This window comes from Callospermophilus lateralis, chromosome 7, assembly GCF_048772815.1.
Source record: "Callospermophilus lateralis isolate mCalLat2 chromosome 7, mCalLat2.hap1, whole genome shotgun sequence".
NCBI lineage: Eukaryota > Metazoa > Chordata > Mammalia > Rodentia > Sciuridae > Callospermophilus > Callospermophilus lateralis.
The window spans coordinates 66,545,393-66,570,146 of NC_135311.1; the positions used below are offsets into that span (position 1 = coordinate 66,545,393).

The 24,754-nt window shown below is 34.8% G+C and overlaps 1 protein-coding gene across 1 annotated transcript; it reads right to left on the reverse strand.

Annotated features, from left to right (window-relative positions):
* Positions 1 to 243: 243 nt before the first annotated feature.
* On the reverse strand, positions 244 to 22,943 carry Cdc7 (cell division cycle 7). Its single transcript, XM_076861964.1, has 12 exons — positions 22,867 to 22,943; positions 21,971 to 22,129; positions 13,496 to 13,579; positions 13,049 to 13,184; positions 11,554 to 11,647; positions 11,326 to 11,468; positions 10,261 to 10,510; positions 9,510 to 9,605; positions 8,525 to 8,703; positions 7,650 to 7,732; positions 5,015 to 5,164; positions 244 to 1,201 (listed from the first exon to the last, which is right to left on the reverse strand). The coding sequence occupies exons 2-12, from the start codon at positions 22,083 to 22,085 to the stop codon at positions 810 to 812; spliced, it is 1,722 nt and encodes a 573-aa protein (XP_076718079.1). The 5' UTR covers positions 22,086 to 22,129; positions 22,867 to 22,943; the 3' UTR covers positions 244 to 809.
* Positions 22,944 to 24,754: the final 1,811 nt, after the last annotated feature.

Here is a 24,754-nt window from a genome sequence, read left to right on the forward strand (position 1 = left end):
AGAAAAACATACACATTCAAAAGAGAAAAGGATAAGCATTTTAGACTATTAAACTCACCTTAGTCCTAAAGGCTTTCCCTTATCAACCAATGTGTATATTATTACTTTTAAGTTCCCAACTGTAAACATAAAACATTTAATACAACACCCAGAAACTTTATGGTAAATGCCATATGATTTCCAAAGTGACTATGTTAGGTGAGGACAAAGAAAGAAAAATAAATAAGACAATTTACACAAAAATGTGTTCATGAAATACTTTTTTTAAATGGATAAATTCAATTTTAAGTGATATTTTGCCCCACGACCAACACTTCCTTACTGTCATACTGTTCATAAAAGATATCCTCTAGGAAAGGAAATCTTTATCTATAAAACTGTTAAGAGTTCTAGCACCATTTTGAACTTTTCAAAAGGACAGAGCTTATACTCTTAAGGAATCAGTAAACTAAGTTTTTTGACTCATTTGATCCCCATCACACCCATTAATTTTAATACTTTCACCTTGAACGCATGTGCTAGGCTAAACTACTCTTTTTTTTGTATATGGCAGTGAAAAATTTTAGAGAAACTAAAGGTCTGATTTTACTTGTATTGATTTAACTCAAAGATTATGCTATCTGTCCAAAAAATTCTCCCAGATATGTTAGAGTAATCTTAATCTCTATTTTGTAACCTGTCATGAGAGCAGATAATAACATTTTAAAATAAATTATTTACCCTATTCTGGTATCAACAAGAACATACAGCTATTACAAAAACTCTTCACCTCACAATACACAATAGTAACATTAAATGAAATACCACCATCACAAGCTCATATCTTTAAAAAATGGATGTATCAAAGCTTCTTCTGCTGTTATTCTGGAAGCTGGATTTAAGTCTAGAAGTTTATCAAGCAGGTCATAAGCTTCATCAGGTACCTCATCCCAGCCTTCTAAATTGGTACTACATTCATCACAACTACTGCCACAGCCATTACTATCCCCTTTACATAATGAATTCCCTAAGTGTTGTGCCTGGGATGTTTGTATGATGTAAGAAGCTTTCTGGTCAGTCTTCTCTGAAAAGGATGGGTCATACGTACATCCTTGACTATCACTTGTTAATCTGGAAGTGTTAGAATCTCGACCCCTGAGTCTCTCACAGAGTTTCCTTAAGTCTTGTGCTGGGACTTCTTTGCTACATAATATTGATTTGCCTAAAAGAAAAAACAAAAATACATACACACATATTTCATTATATTGTTTGCATATATCAAAAGCATCTGTCATGGGAAAGAGGCAAGTCCAGCCATGTGCTTTATGAGTATATACATATATATGCATACACACAGAATATTAACACAGAGCACCACATGCATTTTTTTTTTTTTTCTGGTGGGGGTAGTGGAAATTGAACCCAGGGGTGCTTTATCACCGAGCTATATCCCCAGCCCTTTTTGTTTTTTATTTTGAGAAAGGGTACTGCTAAATTGCTAAGGCTGCCCTCAAACTTGCAATCCTCCTGCCTCAGCCTTCTGAGCCACTGGGATTAAGAGCATGCAATAAGGTGTCTAGCTACAACATCCTATTTTTAAGTTGTATTTGAACTACATAATTGAAGGCCAAACCACAAAGTGGGAAATAGTAAGTAGAAAGCAGCAACTTACTGAGCTATGCCAGGTACTCACTTGACTCTGCCCACTTCTCCAGCTTTCCTTTATTCTTTTGTAATCTTTAGCTGCAGCTCCACCCTCCATCCTACCTCCCATCCTCTATGCTTTTAAGCACTCCACACCCTCGTGTGCCCACGAGGCTCCCATATACATCTTCACCTTGCTCAAGAAGCCCCTCTGTGATGACACTCAGATGTAACTGATCATGTTAAACTTCTGTCATTTCCTGGGAAGAGTTCTATTATTACTTTTTTTTTTTTTTTTTTTTGGGCTGGCTCCACCTGCTCTACTTATTTATTTATTTATATATTTTTTACATGCGCTCTTATTATTATTTTTTTTTGCATTATAATTCTTAATACACCTTTATACCACAATTTATCATACCACTGTATACAAGATATGTTGACACCAAATTCACATCTTCATACATGTATTTTATACAACAATGAGGGTCTCTCTCCTTCCACCATCCATGCAATTCCCCTTCTCTCTCCCTTTCCCTCACATCCCTCTTCCCTGGCTACATTACATTGTAACTGATAAAATGTATGTATGTCTTACCTACTAGATAATGTATTCTTTCAAGATAGGGAATGTCCTATTTATTTTTGAACCCCCAAAACCTATACAATGCCTGGTACCTGCTAGTTGCTCAGTTAATGTCTGTTAGACTGAACAAAAAGGCATTGTTCATTTGAACATCTGTATTCAAATGTCACACTCTTAGAGGTACTGGTTTTATTCAACCTATCCTAAATGGCTGAGCTCTCTCCCTTTCTCCTCATCTTTTTCAGTACCATTCACTTGTTAGTAAATATTTACTTTCTTGCCCTCATTAGAGAGGGTATTTAAGCTCTATAAAAGCAGAAACTCACAACAGTACCTGGCATATAAAGTCCAAATAATGTTTCTCAATGAATTAATAAGCAAATTAGATCTCAAGTTTCTAAAACATAAATGTATTTATAAAATAATTTACCATCAGCTTATTATCAGACACAGGGAAACATAAGTTACACACACAAATAGGTAACTGTATGTTAATTGCTAATTTCCTTATTAAACAGAAATATGGCTCTAAATGATTAGCATAATATTTAGATCTCTTTCTGGAGTATGCAGATTATAAACAAAGCAATTTGGATGAAGTTACCTTTACATATTCTGAGACTGATGTAATAGGGGAGGAAAAAGTGGGGAGGATGACCCCAAGGAAAAACAAAAGGAAACAAATGACTACCAGCTAAGTGTGGTGAGGACACCACAGGCCAATTCTTCTTTACTTTTAAATCTATCATTTCTATCATTATCTCTAGAAAATTCTAGCCAGAGGAGAATAGTCATATAGTTTTGATTTATTAGCTTGCTCTGAAGTCAAGAAATAAAAATAGTATATAGCACATCCCAAGCAGTACAATATGCTTAAATTATTTTTGTACATGACTAAAGAGTACATTTAAACTATTCAGGGAAAATAATTTACACTAGTACATTCAATCAAAATGCATTTTGTTACAGACTGCTATCTGTCAGGCATTTGTTTTAGCTCAAAGTTTTCTTTTGAAATTATTCAATAGAATTCAATGAGTATTTAATGATGACTTAAAATGGAGCCAGGTCTAAAGCTGAGGATAATGGGGTAGGTTATATATAAGAGAAGCAGAGGTACACTCACTGCTATCTCAGGCAAGTCATCTCTTTATGTTCTAAAGGAGAACATAGTTTTGTGTATTTAAATTTTGAGCTTTATTAGTCAGCTCAAAGTTATAAAATGCTCTAAAAACTAAAAAGTTATGCTTAAAAAAAAAGACAAGTACCATAGAGCACTACTATTTTTTAAAATGAGAACAATATAAATTTCTAAGAAGCCCTTGTGTGATATCGGATATTTGCTCTGAAGCATTTTTGTGTCAGATGTACTTTAATTAGTGGCTCTCATTACATCTTTGACTATCAATGGGGGAAGAGTCAAGCTCAACAAAATGGTTTAGTGCTGGCTGATAAACTTTATGTTCATAAACTTCTTTTAAAGTTATTTAATAGTAGATAAATGTTTTCTTAACTAGTTAAGCATAAACATACTCATGTTTATTATAATGTAATACCAGTTTCAAGATAATTATCTTATTTTACATTCACAGTCATTTTTTCCTTATATGTATGCATTATTTCACCTTATTATCTTCAAATAAATTTTTCTTATAATAGGTAGAAGAAAGGTACAACATGTAAATTGACTTGGAGGCAGAGATAATTTTTGGCAAGCCTTTATTATGAAGCTTTCCTAAAATTCACCACTAAGTTTTCTTTATGGACTAGACCATAGCACTGGTGCCTAAGCAAGAGGCAATGATTTTTATGGTGGTTGACCAGAAGTGATTTACAGTCAAAATCATTTGTTTTCAAACTAATAAGCCTGGAGCCTTTTTCAGTATATTTTTCTGAATTATATTCTCAGAATGGCACAGCATTTGGGGCATAGGAATTTCTTGAAACTTCTCAGATAATTCTGATTTGAATTGTTGGTTAAGACCCACCGATCCTGGGACTGAGCACATGGCAGCCCAGTTACTCTTGATGTAGGCTGATTAAAACATTGTCCATAGGAGTGTTCCATACTGTCTGGTGCAAGCTGACTTAATCAGACCCTCTCCTTGGAAAGTATCAAGTCTAATTGTGCTTAGAGAATAAATTCAAGCTGGGCATTTGAATTCATGTTGTTGGACAGAGAGAAGCTGAGAGAATTCTCATGTGTTCTATAAAGTAAACTGTATATCCCAGTCTTGAAGAAGAACCTGTGTGGAAATGACTTCCTATGTCCTATGTCCGATACACGCTTACAAAAATACTCCATCTGAAAAGGTGTTCTATTCATTTCACTTCTCTGCTACCCTACCCCTCAAAACCTGAATACTAACACACATTTCTCTTCTCTTCCAAACTATAGTCCTTATTAGGCTGTATTATAATTCTTTAGTTATTATTCTAAAATCAATTAAGGAGAGAACATTCTTAGTACCATGTAGAACATCTGGTAAATATTTATGTAATAAAAGTCACTAAAGTAGTTTTTATTCCTTATTCTCTTGTTTAAGATTATAAAGCTGAGCTCTAAATACTGGAGTAGTTTAGTACTCTATAATTAGTAAGAGTAAATGATTACATGTAATGAGGAGAAGAGATGATAAATTATTTTCTTACGTAAATGCAATGTATTTCCAAGCAATTAAGAATTTCCTACCTATGAATAGATATATTTATAAACATTGAATATGTTTATTTGTAAAGAGAATTTTATGTTTGCAGCAAATAATTAAAGGCATCTGTTTTGTTCTATAATATAAAACTGCTTACCAAAAGTTTCTGCAGCCTGGATAGTTTCCCTGGATCCCCGAATTGTCATAATTTGAGCCAGTGCAGTTAAGTCATCACTTGCTTTATAAAATGGATATCGTCCACTGAGCAAAGAAAGGAATATGACACCTGCAGACCACATGTCAATTGCTGTAACAGAAAACAAATTTTAAAATAAATTCCAAACCTATAATTTCATCATTTATACAAAATAGTTCTCAACCTTTACTGTTCATTAAAATCATCTTGGGAGCCTTAAAAAATTCAGATGCCAAGGCTCAATTCCTCAGAGATTTTGATCAGTCTGGAGTTAGGTATTTTTAAAAAGACCCCCCAGGTGACTGTAATGTATACCCAGGATCCCTGACTCAACATCCTTGCTAAAAAATACAATGTTTTCTTTCTGGAACAATATGTTGGTAAGTTAAAAGGATATTTCATCATTAGAAAATTCTTAAGTAAACATACATTGTATAAGATCAAAAGAAACCAAAAATAGCTCTGTGGAAAAAAATCTGGGATGCCTCTCAAAAACCTATACTACAGTAATGTTTTTTCATTCTAGTGAAAAGTACTGAACATTAGAAGCTCTTCTTCAGCCAGATGTTAACATCAACTACTATAGAAACTTTCATCTCTGGAATTCTGGCAGTTAAGATTAAGACTAGTTCAGCTTTAGCCATAGGTTCAATACACAGCACCACCTAAAACAAAACAAAACACATCCAGCTCAGCTTCATGTTAAAAAGCTCATTTTTCTCTGAACTGTTCAATTTTTAGTATTATCAACTTATTGCTCTCTGTTCCCTTGGCCACTGATCATTTGCCTTTCTTAGTTCTATTTATATCTTTAACTACTCCTTCAATGTTTGTGCCAAGGCTTCAGGGCCAAGGTTCCTCAGAATTCCAATCTATTCCTCTGTTATATTCTCCCTTATTGTTTCATCCATCATACAGCTTCAACTACCACTTATTTAATGATGATACACTGTATTTCCAGCCCAGCTCCTTCCCTGAACTTCAGACTTAACTTTTATTCTGCTAGATGTCTGGAAATGCCACAAAAATCTCAAACCAAATTATGCTGCATTCCAACTTTACCTTCCTTTATAAACCAGTTACCTTTCCTTTATTCTCCAAATTGGTTACTGACAATACCCAAGTCTTCAAGTTAGTAATCTAGTAAACATCCTGAATGCCTCCCGCCCCCCCAACCCCCGACAGCTCACCTCCCCACACCAAATTCAACATTCAATTTCCTCTCAAGTCTGGTCTTTCCAATCCTTCATTTTTCTTTTCTTGTACCAAGTTTCCCTTTCATATTTTCATCATCTTTTACTGAAGAGCCTCTAAAATCTACTTCTCTGTACACCTGCCTGAATGATGCATGTAGAATACAATATTACCATCTCTTTCCCTTGAACAGCTTTCTATAGTATAAAGCCCAAGCTGTTTAAAAGTGTGATCTGACCTTGTATACCTCTTTATAGGTTTATTTCTAACTATTTCTCATCTTGTATCTTATATTCTAGCAATACTAAACTTTTACAGTTACCTTTATGGCTAGACTATGCTGTTTCAGTTCCTCAGTTCACACCTCAACGCTAATCCTCTACCCCAATTCAGAGTCTTATCTCAGAGGTCATCTCTTCCATTAACTTCCTTTCATAATCCCTTTGAGTTAAAATAAATACCTCTGAAATACTTTGAATAAGGGCTTATCATCATGCTCAACACATTATCATCATGCTCAACACATTATTTTATAATTATTTGAGAATGTGTACTAACCAGAGGGTAAGCAGTCTCATTCATTTTTGCATCATTAGCAAGCACAGAACAGACATACAATGAATGAATGCATTATTTCAAAGCCTATAATCCAAGTGAATAACAGGGTTCATCTATTCATTCAACAAAATGTTTCCTGGTTTCTAGCTCCATAACAACATTTTTTAAAAAAATTATAATTATTAGCACTTATTAACTGCACCAAATAATGGGTTTCACTGTAACAATTTCAAATATGTATATAAGATACTTTGATCGCATCCACTCTATTACCCTCTTTCCCCATCCCCCTAATCACCCTCTCCCTCCCCAGTAGTCAGTCCCCCTTCTACTTTTACATGCCAAATTTAGATTTTCTTTATTCCTTTTAAAAAATTTTAACAGTTATTATTATTGTTTTCATAATAACAAAAAATCATTTTAATCAAACACAATTTTACCTGCACCACAGAAAACTTTTGAGGTATTAAGTAAGCAGATGAAGTGCTGCAAATCTAAAGTTGGCAAAAAATTCAAAACAATTCTCCCCCAAGAGTGACAAAATATACTGTATGTTTTCTTTTTTTAAAGCAACATTAGGATGAGAAACTTTCATAAGAATGGCATTATCTCAAAAATGGGAATGTCCCATATGTCAAGAGCTTTATAATGTTTTGAACAACCAATAAATAAAAAAAAAGTAATAAAAATAAAATAAAATAAAATAAAAATGGGAATGTCCCATTGCTAGAACTACTTAATAATTTAATTAAAGCAGGAGAGTTCAATATTAGTCATACAGAAAGATCATAAAATATATCTTAACAATTCATTTGAACATACCTGTATTTCCAGTACAACATACCTGTAGTTTGATTAGGGCACTTTGTCAATACCTCTGGTGCTCTGAATCCTGGTGTACCTGCCCTAGGGGCAACCTGCTGACGCCTTAAGATGAAGAAATAAAATTTCTCTAGTTACATTAAGCTATTTAAGTACAAAGAATAGTATTTGTCAATTTGTTAGTTCACAGTGAATTTTGCCTTGATACTGACATATTTATTAAAAGCAAATGATAACCTAGTGTGATGAGCATCCTTATATTTTGCCTCTACTGGTCACCCCTACTCTTTCTGAGTTCTCTGGCCTTATTCCAGAAGGATCTTAAGGTAATTTCCAAGCATGAAAAGATGGTAGTTGATATAAGCCATAATAGAAAAATAGATCACAAAAGGAATTTGTTTGAAAATTCATTTGTTTGGGGATGATTATCAACATACTTACTCAACTATATACTTGAGTTTATCAGGAAATGCTCTACAAAAGTCAAGTCTTAAAGGAAAGGGAGAAATTTATGAAGCAAAGAGCTGCAGGTGTGAGTAAGAAAGGAGCTCTATTATTTGTACCCAATTATACCACACAGACAAGAAGAAACAGAGAAAACAGAAAAGATGACATTAGCAAGCAAAATGTGCAATTCAAACTTCTAAAAAAGTTACTCTCTATCTCCCCATATTTGCAATAAAAGAGCAAATGTGTTTCTCAAAGAGCATATGCATGTTAAATGAATAATATGTGACAACACTCTTCAAGGTATTGTTCTACATCAATGCCTGTGTAGTTCATAGATCTGTGTTATTCCTTTCACTCAGTAAATCAATTGCCCACCAAAATTAATGCAATTTCTAATCTTGTCTGACAGCATGCTGGTGATTTTATAGTGCCATCACAACGCATTACCTTGAAAGGCAAATACTGCAAACTTTATCTGTTGCATAGCAGTCACAGGTCAGGTTAGCTGGGCAAGAACTGGCAGTTTTCTTTATTACACCACTATTCATAACTTTTGTAGAAACTGGTTTCTTTTTTGTTGGTAACTTTCTTGATATTACATCCATAGTCTTTGATTGCTTTACAAGCTACAAAAGAAAAGTCGTATTTTCTATTTTCATGACATTTAACATGATGCCTTCATAAGCTAGTATGGCAGAAAGCAACAGCAAAAGCACAATTATTTTTGTGGTGCTAGGGATCAAACACAGGGCCTTGCACAAATGAGGCAAGCTCCTTACCACTGAGCTATAACTCCAATTCCAGCCTAATTAGAACTTTCAAAAATGGCTGAATTCTGTTGGACTATAAATAAAAGTTTAAGGTCTTTTTCTGTTGAATAAACTTAAGTTTACTAATTAATTTGGTAAACATTTGACTTTATTAGAACTTCTCCCAATATATTACACAAATATAACAGTTATGTTCTAGTGTCTAACTCCATTTCAGAACTGTAAACTGCACATTTACTGTGGCTAAAATCAGAGTTTTAATTTGTTGCTCAATCTATTTAGCTATCACAAATCAATTTAAAATCATCTACCACTGAAAACAATTTTGTTGCCTTTATAACCTTCTTTACACTATCAACTATGTGTTAGAACTCTGTTAGGCATTTGGAAGTCACATTCTAGCAATTATGACAGAAAAAGTCTCAATGTTCCAAATGTTTTTATAGGGAAAGAACAATAAGAAGCAAAAATGATAAAAAAAATTCCACCAGAAATGTTCAGAAAAAAAAATTAGAGAAAATAAAATTTTGACTGAATGCTCAAAGCAGTAAAAACTTCTGCCAAAGCCAAACTTTACGTAATAAACACTAATCTAGTCATTACCTAAATTTTCCTCAGTGTATGACTGACTGACCATTGCACTATTAAGCTACATTACTTACTTTCACTGCAGGGCTCTCATGTGAAATGGAACTGTGTATATTGAAATTTCTTTCTCCAAAAACAGAGCGCTGGACAGAAAGGCCTACAGACCCCTCCTACAATACCAACAAAAACAAGGAAAATAAGGATTATATCTGTAACACTTTCTGCCAGCTGTACTCTGCCATAGTTTTGAAAGAGTTAAGTGACATGAAATAAAAACAGCTGCATCCAAGACATTCTCAGACATCAAAACACTCTGTGAAAGGAGAAAATAGTCTAGACAAAACTCTTCAGACCCATACAATGTTATCATAGCCCACAAATATATATATATTATAACTAAAAATCTCAAAAACCACCTGCATGTCACATTTTGCTGTGCAGCTAAAATGGAGATAGACACTTCAGAATTTTTTTCCTCTAACTAATGCTTTCTTTTAAAAAGAATGATTATACTGAACTTTATAACATGCAAAGAAAATCTATTATTTTCCATTTTATCATATAATTTAATTTGTAATATATAATGATAAAGATACTATAAATCAACTAAGTAAACAATTTCAGTGTCAAAATAGTAAGTAAAATGATTCAGTACAGACCTTAGTAAAAATCTAACCAACTGAATACACATAACCAATGTTAAAAGAAAAAAAAAAAAGCTTTCTTTTTAACCGCAGACACTAGTATTATATCTCCCCCTGTTGGATAAAGGAGTACATTTCCAAAATAGTGCTAGTACTTAAAAAAAATATAAAAAGGTAGAACCTTTCCATCTTTTCCTTGTTTCAACTGAATTTGTGCATTTGTGTAGGGTCTTTTGACAGAAGTTTTTGCAGTGGATTGCTGATCCAGTTCCTTAGGTGCTGAGCCACTCAATGAAATCTTGTTTGAAGTGATTACATGAGATTTGTTTTGTGAACAACTTTCCTGCTGAGTTTCAGACTGGACAAATTTGAGAAGCTCTATTTTTGTATCATGGGTTCCTTGAGCCAAACCAAAGTCTACCAAGGCATACCTAAGAAACAAAATTAAGCACTTTTACTTTTATTTAACAATTAAAGTTGAGTAACACTGTAATACTCAAACCACACTCACATAGAAACTAGTTCTTTTTAGTAACAATTAAGAATTTACAATATTCCTGAAAAGAAGAAAAAAAAATATTTCCAGACAAAGTAAAGATGTAACAGCTAATTAAGATTAAAAATTAAGGAATGATATCCCTCAATTCTTTAATCATTCTTCTCTCTTTTTTTCCCATGGTATATGTTGATAAGACAGAAGAGGAATGCAAAATATAGTGAAACACTTTGACAGTGGAAAAGATGGCATCATAGCAGATAATTTAATTAGAAAGTTAAGGAAATCAAAGAGCAATGTCAAGGACATAAAAGCCCAAGAAAGAATTATAGTTTTCATCTCCTTACTATATTTAATATGATATAGTTATTTTCAGCTTATAATGCCTCTGTATATAATCAAAATATATATGGAAACAGAACTTTGGTGTTGAACCAGGAAACTGACTATCATGCCATACAATTCTCTCATTTAGTAGCACAGAAAAATGAAGCCAAAAGATGACAGACATGTGCAAGGGCAAAAAGCACTAAAATTCTATGTCTGTCTTAGTTAAGTGCTGTTTCTGTTGGTATATCTAATGATGGGCATTGCTTTAAGAATATAATTTTATTTTCTTCATTGCATCTCTTTTCCTCAATCAATAAAAATTTTATACAGAAATAATTTGCACTCAGCTGTTGCAATATGTTCTAAGAGAATGACTCCATAACACAAATTCACTTAAGCAGAAATATTCTTCATACTTACTTTTTCAAGCGCCTATTATATAAAAAATTGCTGGGTTTGACATCACGGTGAACAATACCAAACTGATGAATGCGTTTCAAAGCTTTGAACAGATTAAACATATATTCCCGTACTTCTTGAAATGAAAGAGAATTCAAAATGTCCTAAAATAAGTTATAAATGAGATCATAAAATTATTTTCAATTAAACATTTAGCTAGTAAAAATTTAAGAAATATTAAAAACCTACCAAAAAGGACTCATGCTCCAGATATGGCATAGCAATAACCACATGATCATTTTTCCTAAAGCAGTATTTAACTCCCATGACATTGTCTTGCCCCCTAGTGAAAAAAAGCATAAAACAGACTTTAAAGGAAAGGTTAAAATAAATTGGAACTTTATGCTTCTTTATTTTTTTGGTGGTGCTGGGCATTGAACCCAGGGGTTTGTGCATGTTAGGTAAGGACTCTACCACTGAATTACATCCTCAGTCTTATTTCTCTTTTTTAAAAAATGTAATTTTAACAATGCATACACACTGCCAGGAAACTGGCTTAAAATCATGATATAAAATAATACAAACATTTTAACTGACTTATATAAAAGAAAAATTTCTTTTAAAACAAAAATAGTAACAGTTATGAGGCTGGTGCTCAATAATAATTCAAGGGTGAGATAACTCTAATTTCAACCGAATTGGCAGAATGAGAAGGAAAAGATGAACAAGATGAGTAGCAGGTAAGATGATAACAGTAATCAGAATTTTTTTTTTTTTTCTTAAAGAGAAAGTGAGAGAGGGAGGGAGAGAGAGAATTTTTTTTAATATTTATTTTTTAGTTATCGGTGGACACAACATCTTTGTTTGTATGTGGTGCTGAGGATCGAACCCGGGCCGCACGCATGCCAGGCGAGTGCGCTACCGCTTGAGCCACATCCCCAGCCCAGTAATCAGATTTTAAAAGTAACTATAGGGAACATTTACTGAACATTCACTATATGCCAAGCTCTAAGGACTTCCACACCTATCAGTAAACTCAATCTGAGGAAAGTGTTATTATTCCCCTCAATACACCTTTTTTGTTTTTCCTGATGAGGTAACTAGAGTACGGAGAGATTATGGAACTTCTCCAAAGTCACTGATTAGAGCCACACTTTGAATCAAGCAGTTTGCTCTGGATTTATGCTCTTAATCACTTATTATATTGCTTCATAAAAGGTAAAGAAAATGAGGTAAAGCTGATTTCCATGGTTTTGGACCTGAGTAAAACAATGTGCATAGCAACAAAATGAGAAGGAGAATCACACAAGAAAGCATCTAAAACCAGGACTTCATCATTTTGATAGAGATTTCTAGATACAAAGATTAAATATTTAAGTGGGAAGTCAAGGGAGAAGTCAGTGAAAGTACCTATAGAAGTGTTATTTAATTCTGTGAAAATTTCCATAAAAGAAAACTGAGTCTTGGAATAAAACCTCTAAGTTGATAAGGAAAATGAGGAAGACGAAACAAAATGAGGGGTACAAGAACAGGAAGTCAAGCTGGGCCTCAAGAAATCCACTCTAAAAGAATATAAATTTAACCAATCATTGTAAGGTTAGAGACAAAATATTTGCAAACTGCAAACAAGTGAATGAAAAATACATTCAGTTCATGCATAATCTCTAATTCCCAATAAACATATACTTAAAATATTATAAATTATATACAGCCCAATCAATGAAAGTATCTTAAAATTGCCTACCCAGCCACTGTTAAACACTGTAGTTCAGCTGCAATTCTTACAGGATGACTTGTTGGAATTAAGTGTTTTAGAGCAATTTTCTCTTCAGGTCCTACTTGTAACTGTGCTGTGGCCAAATAAACAGAGCTGAATGTGCCTGTAAAATAATTTATTAAGTTTTAAATATCTCACTTTTTAAAATGTTAATGAAATGATACTATTTATAGATGAAGAAACTTTGAATGGCATAATATATTAAAACAGGACTGTTCATTTTACTATAAATATTTATGTTTTCACACTTTACAGGAGGGAAAAAAGAAAGAGAAAAGCTGTTACTGTAATATTATTATGGTCTTAATAGTTTAAAAATAGGGTATTTTCAACAAATAATAATGAAAACTTAGATTATGAAAAGAAAACAGGAGGAAAAACTTGTAAAGGTAACAAAATATATCCCTAAATTACCTTCTCCAATTTTGTCCTTTATTTTAAACACATTACTAAGCTGTGGTACAGCTTCATACAGCTTCTCAATATCTTTTTTAACACCTACCAAGGAAAAGAGAAAGTATAAATAATACAACTAACAAGAGCTCTTTTATAGTTTCTCAACTTAAAAAATAAAATAAAATGTAATTAATCACAAATGTTTTAATGAATCTTAAAATTGTAAGAATATTGAAAACTCCATCAAACTACTACCACCCACATACACCTATTTTAGCTAATGGACAAAAAGATAGTCTCAGATTATAAATAGCAAATTTCTACTACACTGGAACTATACACTAATAACTACATTGCTATTGCATATTTGTCTTTTAAATGAAGAAGCTTATTTTTTTATTGGTTTCTTTTTTCTTTTTTTTAATTAAATTATTTCTTTATTCTAATTTGTTATACATGATGGCATAATGCAATTCATTTCATATTATACACATAGAGCACAATTTTTCAAGTCACTGATTATACACAAAGTATTTTCACACCATTCTTGTCTTTATACATGTACTTAGGGTAATAATGTCTAACTCATTCCACCATCATTCCTATCCCTTTAACCCCTCCCCCTCCCCCTCCCCCATCTCCATTATGAGTCAGCATCCTCATTTAAAAAAAAAAAAAAAACTTCTGCTTTTGGTTTTTTGGGATTGGCTAATTTCACTTAGCATTATATTCTCCAACTCCATCCATTTACCTTCAAATGCCATGATTTTATTCTCTTTTAATGCTAAGTAATATTCCATTGTGTATATATGCCACATTTTATTTATCCATTCATCTACTGAAGGGCATCTAGGTTGGTTCCAGAGTTTAGCTATTGTGAATTGTGCTGCTATAAACATTGATATGACTGTGTCCCTGTAGTATGCTGTTTTTAAGTCACTGTGGTGTGCATCTGTACTCTCACCTACTTGGGAGGCTGAGGCAGGAGGATCACTTAAGCCTAGGAGTTTGAAACCAGCGAGCCTGGGCATATAATGAGACCCTATCTCTTAAAAAAGAAACACAGACAACTAAATAAAAAATAAATAAATAAACGTAAAAAATGAATAAACAATTTATGCTGTGATCACTAGATGGAAAACATGGACACAATGCAATGTTCTTGAAAACTATTTCTTTCCCCAAAGATAAAATTTTAAAGGGCTCAGAAAAGCTTTATTTTTTTTAATCAATCAATCTCAGCATTGTTTCATTTTGTTATCATCCATACAAATTAACAATACACTTTACTGTATGAAATATTTGGAAGAGATGATAATTCCTTGGCAAACTAGCAAGCTATAGAATTCCACTGAGTGTAGAAAACATATTCACAGGCCTTTAACCATTTAATAAACAAATTTCACTGTTTGGGAAAACAGAATAATGGAAAACAAAAATTGACAGTGTGTGATATTAACCTGTTGATATAATACAGGAAAGCAGCTTAATAATATGCTGGTTTTTTTCCACCTCATCTTCTCTTAAAAAAAAATAATTTATTATAAAACCATGCAGAAAAATTGTGTAAGATATTATTGAAATAGTCTATTCCTGGAAAAATATTATGTATTAAATATTTAGTTAAAAATCATTTTAAAATATTTTAAAGTATTCTAGAATATTTTAAAAAATGGTTCCAAATACCATTAGTTATCCTCATTTTAATATAAATATAAGCTCTCTATGAAAACATGTGGTTAATATAAGTGGCAGAAATAATACAAAATCTGATAAACTACTGGACACAAAAAAGAACTACACAAGTGTCTTCAGATTTTATTGCAAAATCTAAGCTAAACATGAGATACTTTTAAGTTATCACAATAATATTCCACATAATATAACAGATTAAGACATATTCAAAGCACTCACATGTACTTTGATCTTCATAATAGCATTGTGATTTTGGGAGAACAAAAATTAATATCCTGATTTTCAGAATAAAAACCCTATTCAGGAAAGTTAAATCATTTGCCCAATTTCACAGAGATACTACTATAATCTATACACTGTTTTTAAAAGTGCTCAGCAATGAAATTTATTTTTAAATGAAGAAACTGACATTCACTGTCCCCTACAGAGCTTAGTCTAGCATAGGAAAAAGACATTATTATTTTTCATACAATGATAAATGCCAGAGAGTAGATAGAAGGGACCTGGGTGGCTGAAGGGGGATAAATCCTTCATAAGGTACCAGGAAGCCTTCAGATGATAGCTAAGTTGTGTTCTAAAGCATTCACCAAGTAGCAAAAGTGGAAGAAGACATTTTTGGAAGAAAGAACTATGTATATAAAGACACCGAAAAGGGAAAAGGCATTCAGGATTGGGGTCCTGGGAGAGTGAGGAGATAATGAAACACAAAGTAACTGAGGAAGGGAAAAGCAGAGAATGCAAGTGAAAGTCATGGAAAATTTTTAAGCAGAAAAAATAACAAGTAGTTTGAACTTCAAGGGGAGGAGAACATGAAGAGTTGGAGACCAAATAAGAGGCCAAGAAGATCTAGTCCAGTGTTTTTTCTACTATGTTAGCCCATTTAAATAAATAGTAAGAATTTATTTAAATTACCCTCACCTTCCCATCTATATCATAAGTGGACTAGAGAATATTTATGGCTCTCAATACAAGAGGCAATATTACATAACAGTTACATATAACAGTACAGAAATGGAGGCCCTAAGTTAAAATTTGGGCTCCACTGTATACCACCCAGTATGACTTTCCTTGAGCATAGTTTCTCTCTGTGAACCTTACTTTCCTGTTTTCTTATTTATTTGGGGAGCACTAAGGATAGAACCCAAGGCCTGGCACATGCTAGTGACGTGTTTCACCACTTAGGTACATCCCCAGCCCTAGTTTCTACATCTACAGAAAAGGGGTAACAGTATACAAGCCACTTAGATACTATGAGGATTCAATAAAATTTAGACACACACACATAGATGAACCTTTTTATGCACTGCCTAGCACACAGTAAATATTAAATGACAATGATGATTCCCTTAATTTCTTTAAGTAGGTTTTGTATTTACTGGCTCCTGTTTTAAATGTGCTGGTCTGACAGTCTGGAATATATAGCTCAGCTAAGCAAGCCCAAGGTACTGGATTAAATTCCAGTACTTCAAGGAAAAAAAAAAAAAAGGTTCTTCAAACTTCCCAGGTTAGTTCAATTGTCACAGTTCCCTGTGACACTTATTTAAATTAGCACTTCTCCTATTACCCTGTTTATTTATTTATCCACAATGAAATTAACCTGTTTGTTTATTCATTTTCTGCCTGCCTCCTTCCACTAGAACAAAAGCCACATCACTATAGGTTCCCTGTTATTATAATTCACCTCACCTCCTGGTTAGATCATAGCAAGGAACATATGCTGAATAAACGAATAATTACGATCATTATGGGCATCCAGAGACAACTGTAGGGGGACAAAAACCAAAAGTTTAAGAGTCACACCACCCTACTTTACTCTGTAAGCCAAAAACAAGGCCTGGGGAAAATATCTATATGGCTTTCTAGCAGTCACAGTTGCTGTAGTAAATTATACTCTTTCCCAAAAAGTGTCATTCCAACCAACTTCAAATTCCACAGGGTCAAAGGAAAAGGACTTGCATGGGTATTAAAATGATATGTTCAACTATTACATTTCTTTTGATTCTTAAGACACAATTTTAGCAACTCTGGAATTGGGATGCATCTTACAGTTGCCAGACAGCATCAAAACTTACAGTGATTTGAAGAAAATCAGAGTATTTATTTAACCCTTAAGAATCAAATCAATGTAGGGAGAAGTAAAAATGAAGCAATCAAATATAGGCCAATTCGACATATTGGGCTCTTCTTAACAGCCAATGAACCATGATTAATATTATTATTAGATACCAGGGGTTAAAATACTAAGCCACATTCCCAGCACCCCTCACCCCTTTTGGAGACAGGGTCTCACTAGGTTGTTAAGGCTGGCTTTGCACTTGCAATCCTCCTGCCTCAGCCTCCTGATGGTTTCTTATTTTTAGTGGTTCTTCAGAGAAAAATTGTTACCATTAATGTATACAAAACAGTACTAAGAGGAAAATAGGATATGAGTTCAAATACAAAAATTTAGGAGAACTGAAATATTTTCCTTTTTATATAATTACCCAGATATACAATTATTTGTCTATTTATGTCTAAAAAGAATTATTTTAGTAAGTATAAAACAAAAAATTTTCTAGGTGATAGAACATTGTATCATAGTATAACCGGCAGCACAGTGTTTAGATATGAAGAAATATTTTTAAACTATGCAGTTGTATACTAAACATATTCAAGTGCTTGTTTTGTAGTGTTTTGTAGTCATTTTGTTAACATATTCAAGTATTCAATGCCTTCATACTTTGTTCTGTGATTACTATTACTGAAAGCTTTATAGTAGGATGATAGTCACATGAAGCTAGTGGACAGTAAGACTAAGTTTATTGAAAGTACATACAATTAAAAATTATTTTCTTCAGTTGCCTCACCACATGTGGCAGTAATGAAACATTTCCACTATCACAGAATGTTCTATTGGATAGTGCTGATATACAGGAAGGCTGGAATGTAAACATCTGGATTCAACCCCTGTCACAAACTATACTAGTTCTTAGTTTCTTAACCTATAAAATAAAGGGGCTGGATCAGATGAACTTTTTACCTTCCAACTATAATAATCTATAGTTTTTCTACAAGTTCCCTACTTTGGAACTCTTCTTTGTATAAGCAAGAGCTGGCAAACAGTAGTAGAGATACTAGTTAACTATTAAAAAATCATAGGAAGAAAAGAGATGTTAATAAGAAAATGCTAAAACATACAAGTCATGTGAATAATATACTTCCATGCCACTACTCACTTATTATGTACATACCCATCTTCACAAAACTCAAAATGTTTATATTAAGGATTCCTGTCACTACAGAACAAGTCTGACATTTTTAAACAACACTAAAAACTTCTGACAACTAAAGTGAAAGTAATATCCTCAAATTCTGAAGTGGAAGATGAGTGTAAACAAGCAGAAAAGCACATTCATGTCAAAAGCTGGAAAATACTACCAGACAGAAACAAATGAATAGACTTTGAGGACTAGGGAAGTTCCTAAAAAAGACAAAAAAATAAAAATAAATAAATGCCCATATTTACACGAGGGCCTAGGCTGCTATTTTGAAAACTTAAAGACTAATAGTTTCAAATCTTCTTCCATATAGAAGACCAAAACTACTCTCTTTACATTTTTCTTTGATTTCATTCCCATCATCTTTCTTCTTTTAGCCACAATGATCTCCTTGCTATTCCTGAATGGCAGGCAAACTTCCATCTCAGAGCCTTTGTACTTGCCATTTCCCCAGCCTGGAATGCTCTTCCCCAAACAGGTGCATAGCTCACTCCCATCACCTTCCTTCAAGTCTAAGCTCAAATGTTCCTTGCCAAAGTCTTCTCTGATCATCTACTCTTAAAATCAATCTCCTCACCCAGTTCTTTCTATTATTTTCCCTTCTACATTACTTTGCAGTACTAATCACTTTTGAACACAGTATTTCTTTTATCTCTTTCCATTATATTGAGGGCATTAATTTCTGTTTTATACACAGATTTATCCCCTACCATCCAAAAAAGTGTCTGCACCTATTAGATACTTAATAAGTATTCCACCAAATAATACTTCCAATGTCTTACCATGGAGTAAAACTAACACTTTAGGAATGTACACCATTATTCTGGGGCTCTATGCTACAAATAGGGGGATCATTTATCATTCTGCCCAAATTGAAACTCTTCAGAGTGAAAAGGGACATCAATAATCATTACTTTGCGAAAAAAGGCATAAACTAGATCTGTTTCAGGCAAACCAAGATGGTATCTATAACCCATTTTAGAGCATGAGGTATGGGCATCCATAAAATATACAGAAAGCAAGCATAATTTAACAGCATAGAGTTATTCAGTATATGAAAAGTTTATTTTATTGTTTCACTGAGCAGATCTTTCTCACTTACTAAACTTGGCATACAGTAGATACTTTAAAATACTTGCTGAAACACTGAAAGAACAAACATTTGACCCAATACTATTCCAAGTACTTCAAGCAGTGCAGCATTTTTCTTAATTGAAAAACAATCTAAAAATTCAATAATAAAAGCCAATTAATATCATACAATGGAATTTAAGCCAAGTTGTAGAATATTTAAGTACATAAGAAATATTTAAGACACACATTAAGCAAAAAATGGAGACAAGGGGAGTTGGGGATGTAGTTCATTGGTAGAGTACTAGCCTAGCATTCATAAGGCCTTGGGATCAATCTCCAACACCTCAACTGAGGGAAAAAAAAAGGAGAGATTAGAAATAAGCGCATTATGATCCCATTTTGGATTTTTACAAATATACCTCTAAGACTAAAGGAGTACAATAATCATTGGCAATATTTGAGTAGTGGGATAATATTTTCTTATTTTGGCTTTCTATAGTTCATAAATTCTTTTCAATAAGCATGTAGAATTTTTATCAGAAAAAGTTATAAGAATCTGGGGCTGGGGTTGTGGCTCAAGTGGTAGAGTGCTGCCCAGCACGTGTGAGGTACTGGGTTCGATCCTCAGCACCATATAAAAATAAAATAAAGATATTGTATCCACCTAAAACTAAAAATATATATATTAAAAAAGTTATGAGAAACTGACAAATATCCCAAAACAAAGGGCTTTGCTATTCATCCATTACACCAAGTAATTTACTTTAAATCACTGCATTAAATCTTTCATTCAAGTATTTTCAATCATCCATTATATTTAGAACCTTTCTGGTTCTGGGAATACAAGACATATTAAAAGCCCCACTACTATACAAAAAAAAAATTTCAATAAGGGATAAAAGTTGATGAGGTCCAGGCACATAACTATGTCATGATCCAGTATCACTTTCCTAATTAGATCAAGAGACAGTTATGTGCCTGGACTTCTTCAGCTTACTCTTTATTGAAGTTACATTTTTGATATAAGCTTAGTTTTTATTCAGAGTCATAAAAAAGAACTATAAGGCTAAAGTTTCAGAAGGTTTTATAAATTATCACAGGCACTATTTAAAATGTTCTCCAATGTTAGGTTATGTAAAAGCTATAAAACCTCTGAAATTGGGAATAAAATTCAACCCATTCTTTATTCCCCAGCTGATTTTCAGAATACTAGAGAAGTAGTATGATCCTAAACATAATGCTAGAACCAAATCAGATTCATTCATTCATACATGCTACTTAATGCACAACTTAACAGAAGCCAAACTATGGAGGTAAAATAAAAAGTACTAAATACAAGGATAATACAATAACTATGTAATTGTATTATGTGTTCAATAACTAATGAGGGAATGCTGAACTATGAAAAATAGGTAATAGCAAGAAAAATGGAAGGGAAAGGGGGCAGCATCCATGAAACTGGGTCAAAGCGGTACTTTAAGAAATCTAGTAGCAGAATGTAAGATGAGCCGGGAGAATGAAACAGAAATGTTTAGATAAGAAAATTCACTGTAATTCAAAAACAAAGCATAAGAAAATGAAGTAATATGGTAGAAATAGCAATGGAAAAAGGCAATGCTATACATATTAAAAAGTTGATAAATTTGAGTGACAAAGTCAACTCTTAAGTGTAGGAAACTGAAATACCAAAAATAGGGACAATGAGAAGATACTTCCAGCTTCTTAACCTAAGGTCTGGGTTATGGTCAAACATAGCATGAAGTACAATGAGGTATGGTGTCATTATCATACCTCATTGTATTACCATACCTCTTATTATACCTCAGTGAGCGTTAGAAATATTTCATTCATTTTGGTCAAGGAATTCTGCTTTTGAATTGGGGGAGGGGTGCCAGGGATTGACCACAAGGGCACTCTACCACTGAGCCACATCCTAGCCCTATTTTGTATTTTATTTAGAGACAGGGTTTCACTGAGTTGCTTAGTGACTCGCTTTTGCTGAGGCTGGCTTTGACTCATGATCCTCATGTCTCAGCCTCCGGAGCTGCTAGGATTACAGGCCTGCACCCCTGCTTTTGAATATTTAAGTGAAGATCTCTTCAGTGTCAATTTCTAAAATAAGTGTAAGGCAGTATGTATGGCAAGGGGAAATAAGAGCTGGTCCAGAAGAGAAATTCTAGTTTGGACTCCACCACACTTATGTTTTCTTAGTCACTAATATTTAGACCTTAGCTACTTCATCTATAAAATGATCAGGCTGGACTACAATACTCTTAAAAGGCAATCTATTACTAAATCAAGATCTTCCTACTCTTGTTTGTAAAATGATCCTATATAAACATACAGCTCACTTTAGGAGTCAATGTTATTTTTTAAAAAGCTATAAGAAATACAGATGCCTGTGCATCTTTATAACTGTTTAGATCCTAAACATGATCCTAAACATAATGCTAAACCAAACACATACCTGAAAGTTTAAAATTCTGCTCATATTTTTTTGAAGAGTCTTCTGCCTGAAACCGGTCACGCAGGGGAGAAAAAGCCATTGGCTCATCCATCTGAATCCCCAAAGATGCCTCCATCACAAAACAACTGGGATGCAAAATGTCAGCAAACGGGTCATGTCCTTAGGGAGAGCAAAGCAGCTGTGAAAATTAGAATGCTGGAGAAGGTAAGTTTAAATCACTCAGTGAACCAAGCACTAAACAATGCTGCTGTCCTCAAAGGGGCAAACACTTAAAAGCGCACCATATGTTCAAATCCCCAAAGTAAGGGAAACTGTGACCATTTCTACGGAAATCCCATTTGCTTTACTTTCACCTTCCAGAAACACCGGCAGGGGGCCGTAGGGAGAATTTCCCAGATGGGGCAGCCTCAGCAGCAGCTGGCAGCGCTGGAAAGGGGTTTGGGAAAGCTGAGGAAACGAGCCTGGGCACAAGCCTGAGGGGAGTGTGAGTGAGGGGGGCGAAGAGGAGGACGGTTCGTCCGAAGGAAAAGGAATGAAGCAGGAAACGACTTGCTACTGAAAAGAAGCCCCAGGAGGCTCGTCCAACGTCCCATGCAAATTGATGGAGAATTAATGCAATACTGGCCGCGGGCGCCAAGCAAAGGAAGAGAAGGGGAATGAATGGGCATTCTAAAGCACCGGCCGCGAGCGCCGCGGGAAAGGACCTTCCTCGCTCAAACCCGAGACCAAACCGGATGCTCTGCGCGCAAGCGCGTCACTTTGCCGCCCCAGGTCGTAGGGATCTGAAGTCGGGGAGAAGAGAAGCGCCGTACTGCGACAGAACCGAAGTCAAGACCCAGAATTCGCTCCTAATCCCTCGCAATCCCGAGCCGCGGAACAAACCGTCGGAAACTCACGGTTTAAGGGAGTACAACTTCTGTAGCTCCCAATATGCCCGGGTCGCCGGCGTCTAGAGTCCCCACCCAGGGCTCGGCCAAACGCGCCTGCGCAACACTTCCCGCCTCGCTGCTTGGAGTTGCTCATGCGCACTACAACGCCCTCGGCGCTGCGGAATCTGCTCTCGGCGCCTGCGCGAGAACCTTGGGCACCTTCCCCAAGGCCTGGAAAGGCCGAAAGGGCAGTTACAGAAATAAAACTCAGGATGTTCTTTAGTAAAAGATAGAGTGAACCGTAAGGCCAAGATCTAGTATTTTCAGGAAGGAAGATATTCAGAGGGAAAAGAGCCTCAGGTGTAGGCGTTTTGTCACATCCGGCACATCCGTACATACTGTGTGAACACACGACATTGGGCACTATGGGTAAAAGGCCCTTTCTTGACTCCCTGCTTTGACTTTTCGTTGAGTGCCCTATTTTATTAAAAACAAAAATGTAACAGCCAACTGTTTATGGCCGTTGTATTGTAGAAGTGAGCAGCGTGGCACACAGCTTATATTTATTGAGCCCTTAGCTTACAGTGATGAGCAAGGCAGATAAATGGCCATCTCTTTTGAGAGTTAAATGGCAATGAGGCAGCGACAATATGCGAAGCAAGTAAGCCATGTGCTTTCAGATATTCAGTATTACTCCAAAGGAAGTAAGATGGAAGAAGGTGATAGTACTAGGAAGGTGGCACCTTGATGAGATTGTCAAGGAAGGCCCTTCAGAGAAGGGACCTGGATAAGGAGGAGCCAAAAGAGACTACCAGCAAAAGACAAGGCTAGTGCATAGATAAGAATAAGCTTCCTGTGCTTGGGGCAGGGGTAGTCAGCGTGAGGGAAATATATGAGATGAGGTTGGAGAGTTAGGCAGAAGCCAGACAGACCTTGTAGGTCTTTGAAACTCAGAGTAAGAAGTTTGGCTTTAATTAGAGGAACGCAAATCAAAACTACACTGAGATTCTGTCACACTTCACACTCCAGTCAGAATAGCAGTCATCAAGAATAGAACAATAGAGCCTAAAGTAGCAGAATGGGAAGTTCAAAGGCAGCCTCAGCAATTTAGCAAGGCCCTAATTTAGGGAGACCCTGTCTCAAGAAAAAAAAAAGAAGAAGAAAATAAAAGGGCTGGGATGAGCTGGGGTTGTGGCTCAGTGGTAGAGTGCTTGCCTAGCATGTGTGAGGCACTGGATTCAATTCTCAGCACTACATATAAATAAGTAAAATAAAGGTCCATTGACAACTAAAAAAATATTTTTTTAAAAAAAGAAGAAACAAAAGGGCTGGGAATGTGGCGGCTCAGTGGTTAAGCCCCTCTGGGTTCACTCTCTGGTACCAAAATAATAATAATAATAATGGATAGGATGTGGAGAAAAAGGAGCACTTTACACTGTTGGTGGGGTTTTTAAATGGGTACACCACTATGGAAATCGGTATGGAGGTTTCTCAAAAGACCTGGAATGGAACCACCCAGTTAGCCCACTCCTCCGCATTTATCCTAAAGAATTAAAGTCATCATATGATGGGGAAACATGCATAACCATGTTTACAGCAGCACAATTCACAATAGTCAAACTATGGAACTAGCCTAGGTGTCCATCATCGATGAATGAAAAAAGGAAAATGCGGTATGTATGTACAGTGGAGTTCCACAAAGAAAAATGATGTTTTTCTTTGGATAGAACTAGAGATGATTTTTTAAGTGAAATAAGCCAAACTCAGAAGGTCAGAGGTTGTATGTTTTCTGTTGTATGTGGAAGCTAGAGAGGAAAAAAAGATGGGAAAGGTCTTATAAAAATCAATGGGAGTTTGGTAGAATAGAGGAAAAGGACCAGGGAGAGGGAAGAGAGGAGCTAATGGGGAAATACTG

Coding starts and splice junctions, on each gene's coding strand:
- Cdc7 (XM_076861964.1), bottom strand. CDS start 22,085: ATGGAGGCATCTTTGGGGATTCAGATGGATGAGCCAATGGCTTTTTCT. Junction 10,511..11,325: donor TATAATAGGCGCTTGAAAAA/GTAAGTATGAAG, acceptor TTTGTTTCTTAG/GTATGCCTTGGTAGACTTTG. Junction 9,606..10,260: donor AACAAGGAAAAGATGGAAAG/GTTCTACCTTTT, acceptor TTGGTATTGTAG/GAGGGGTCTGTAGGCCTTTC.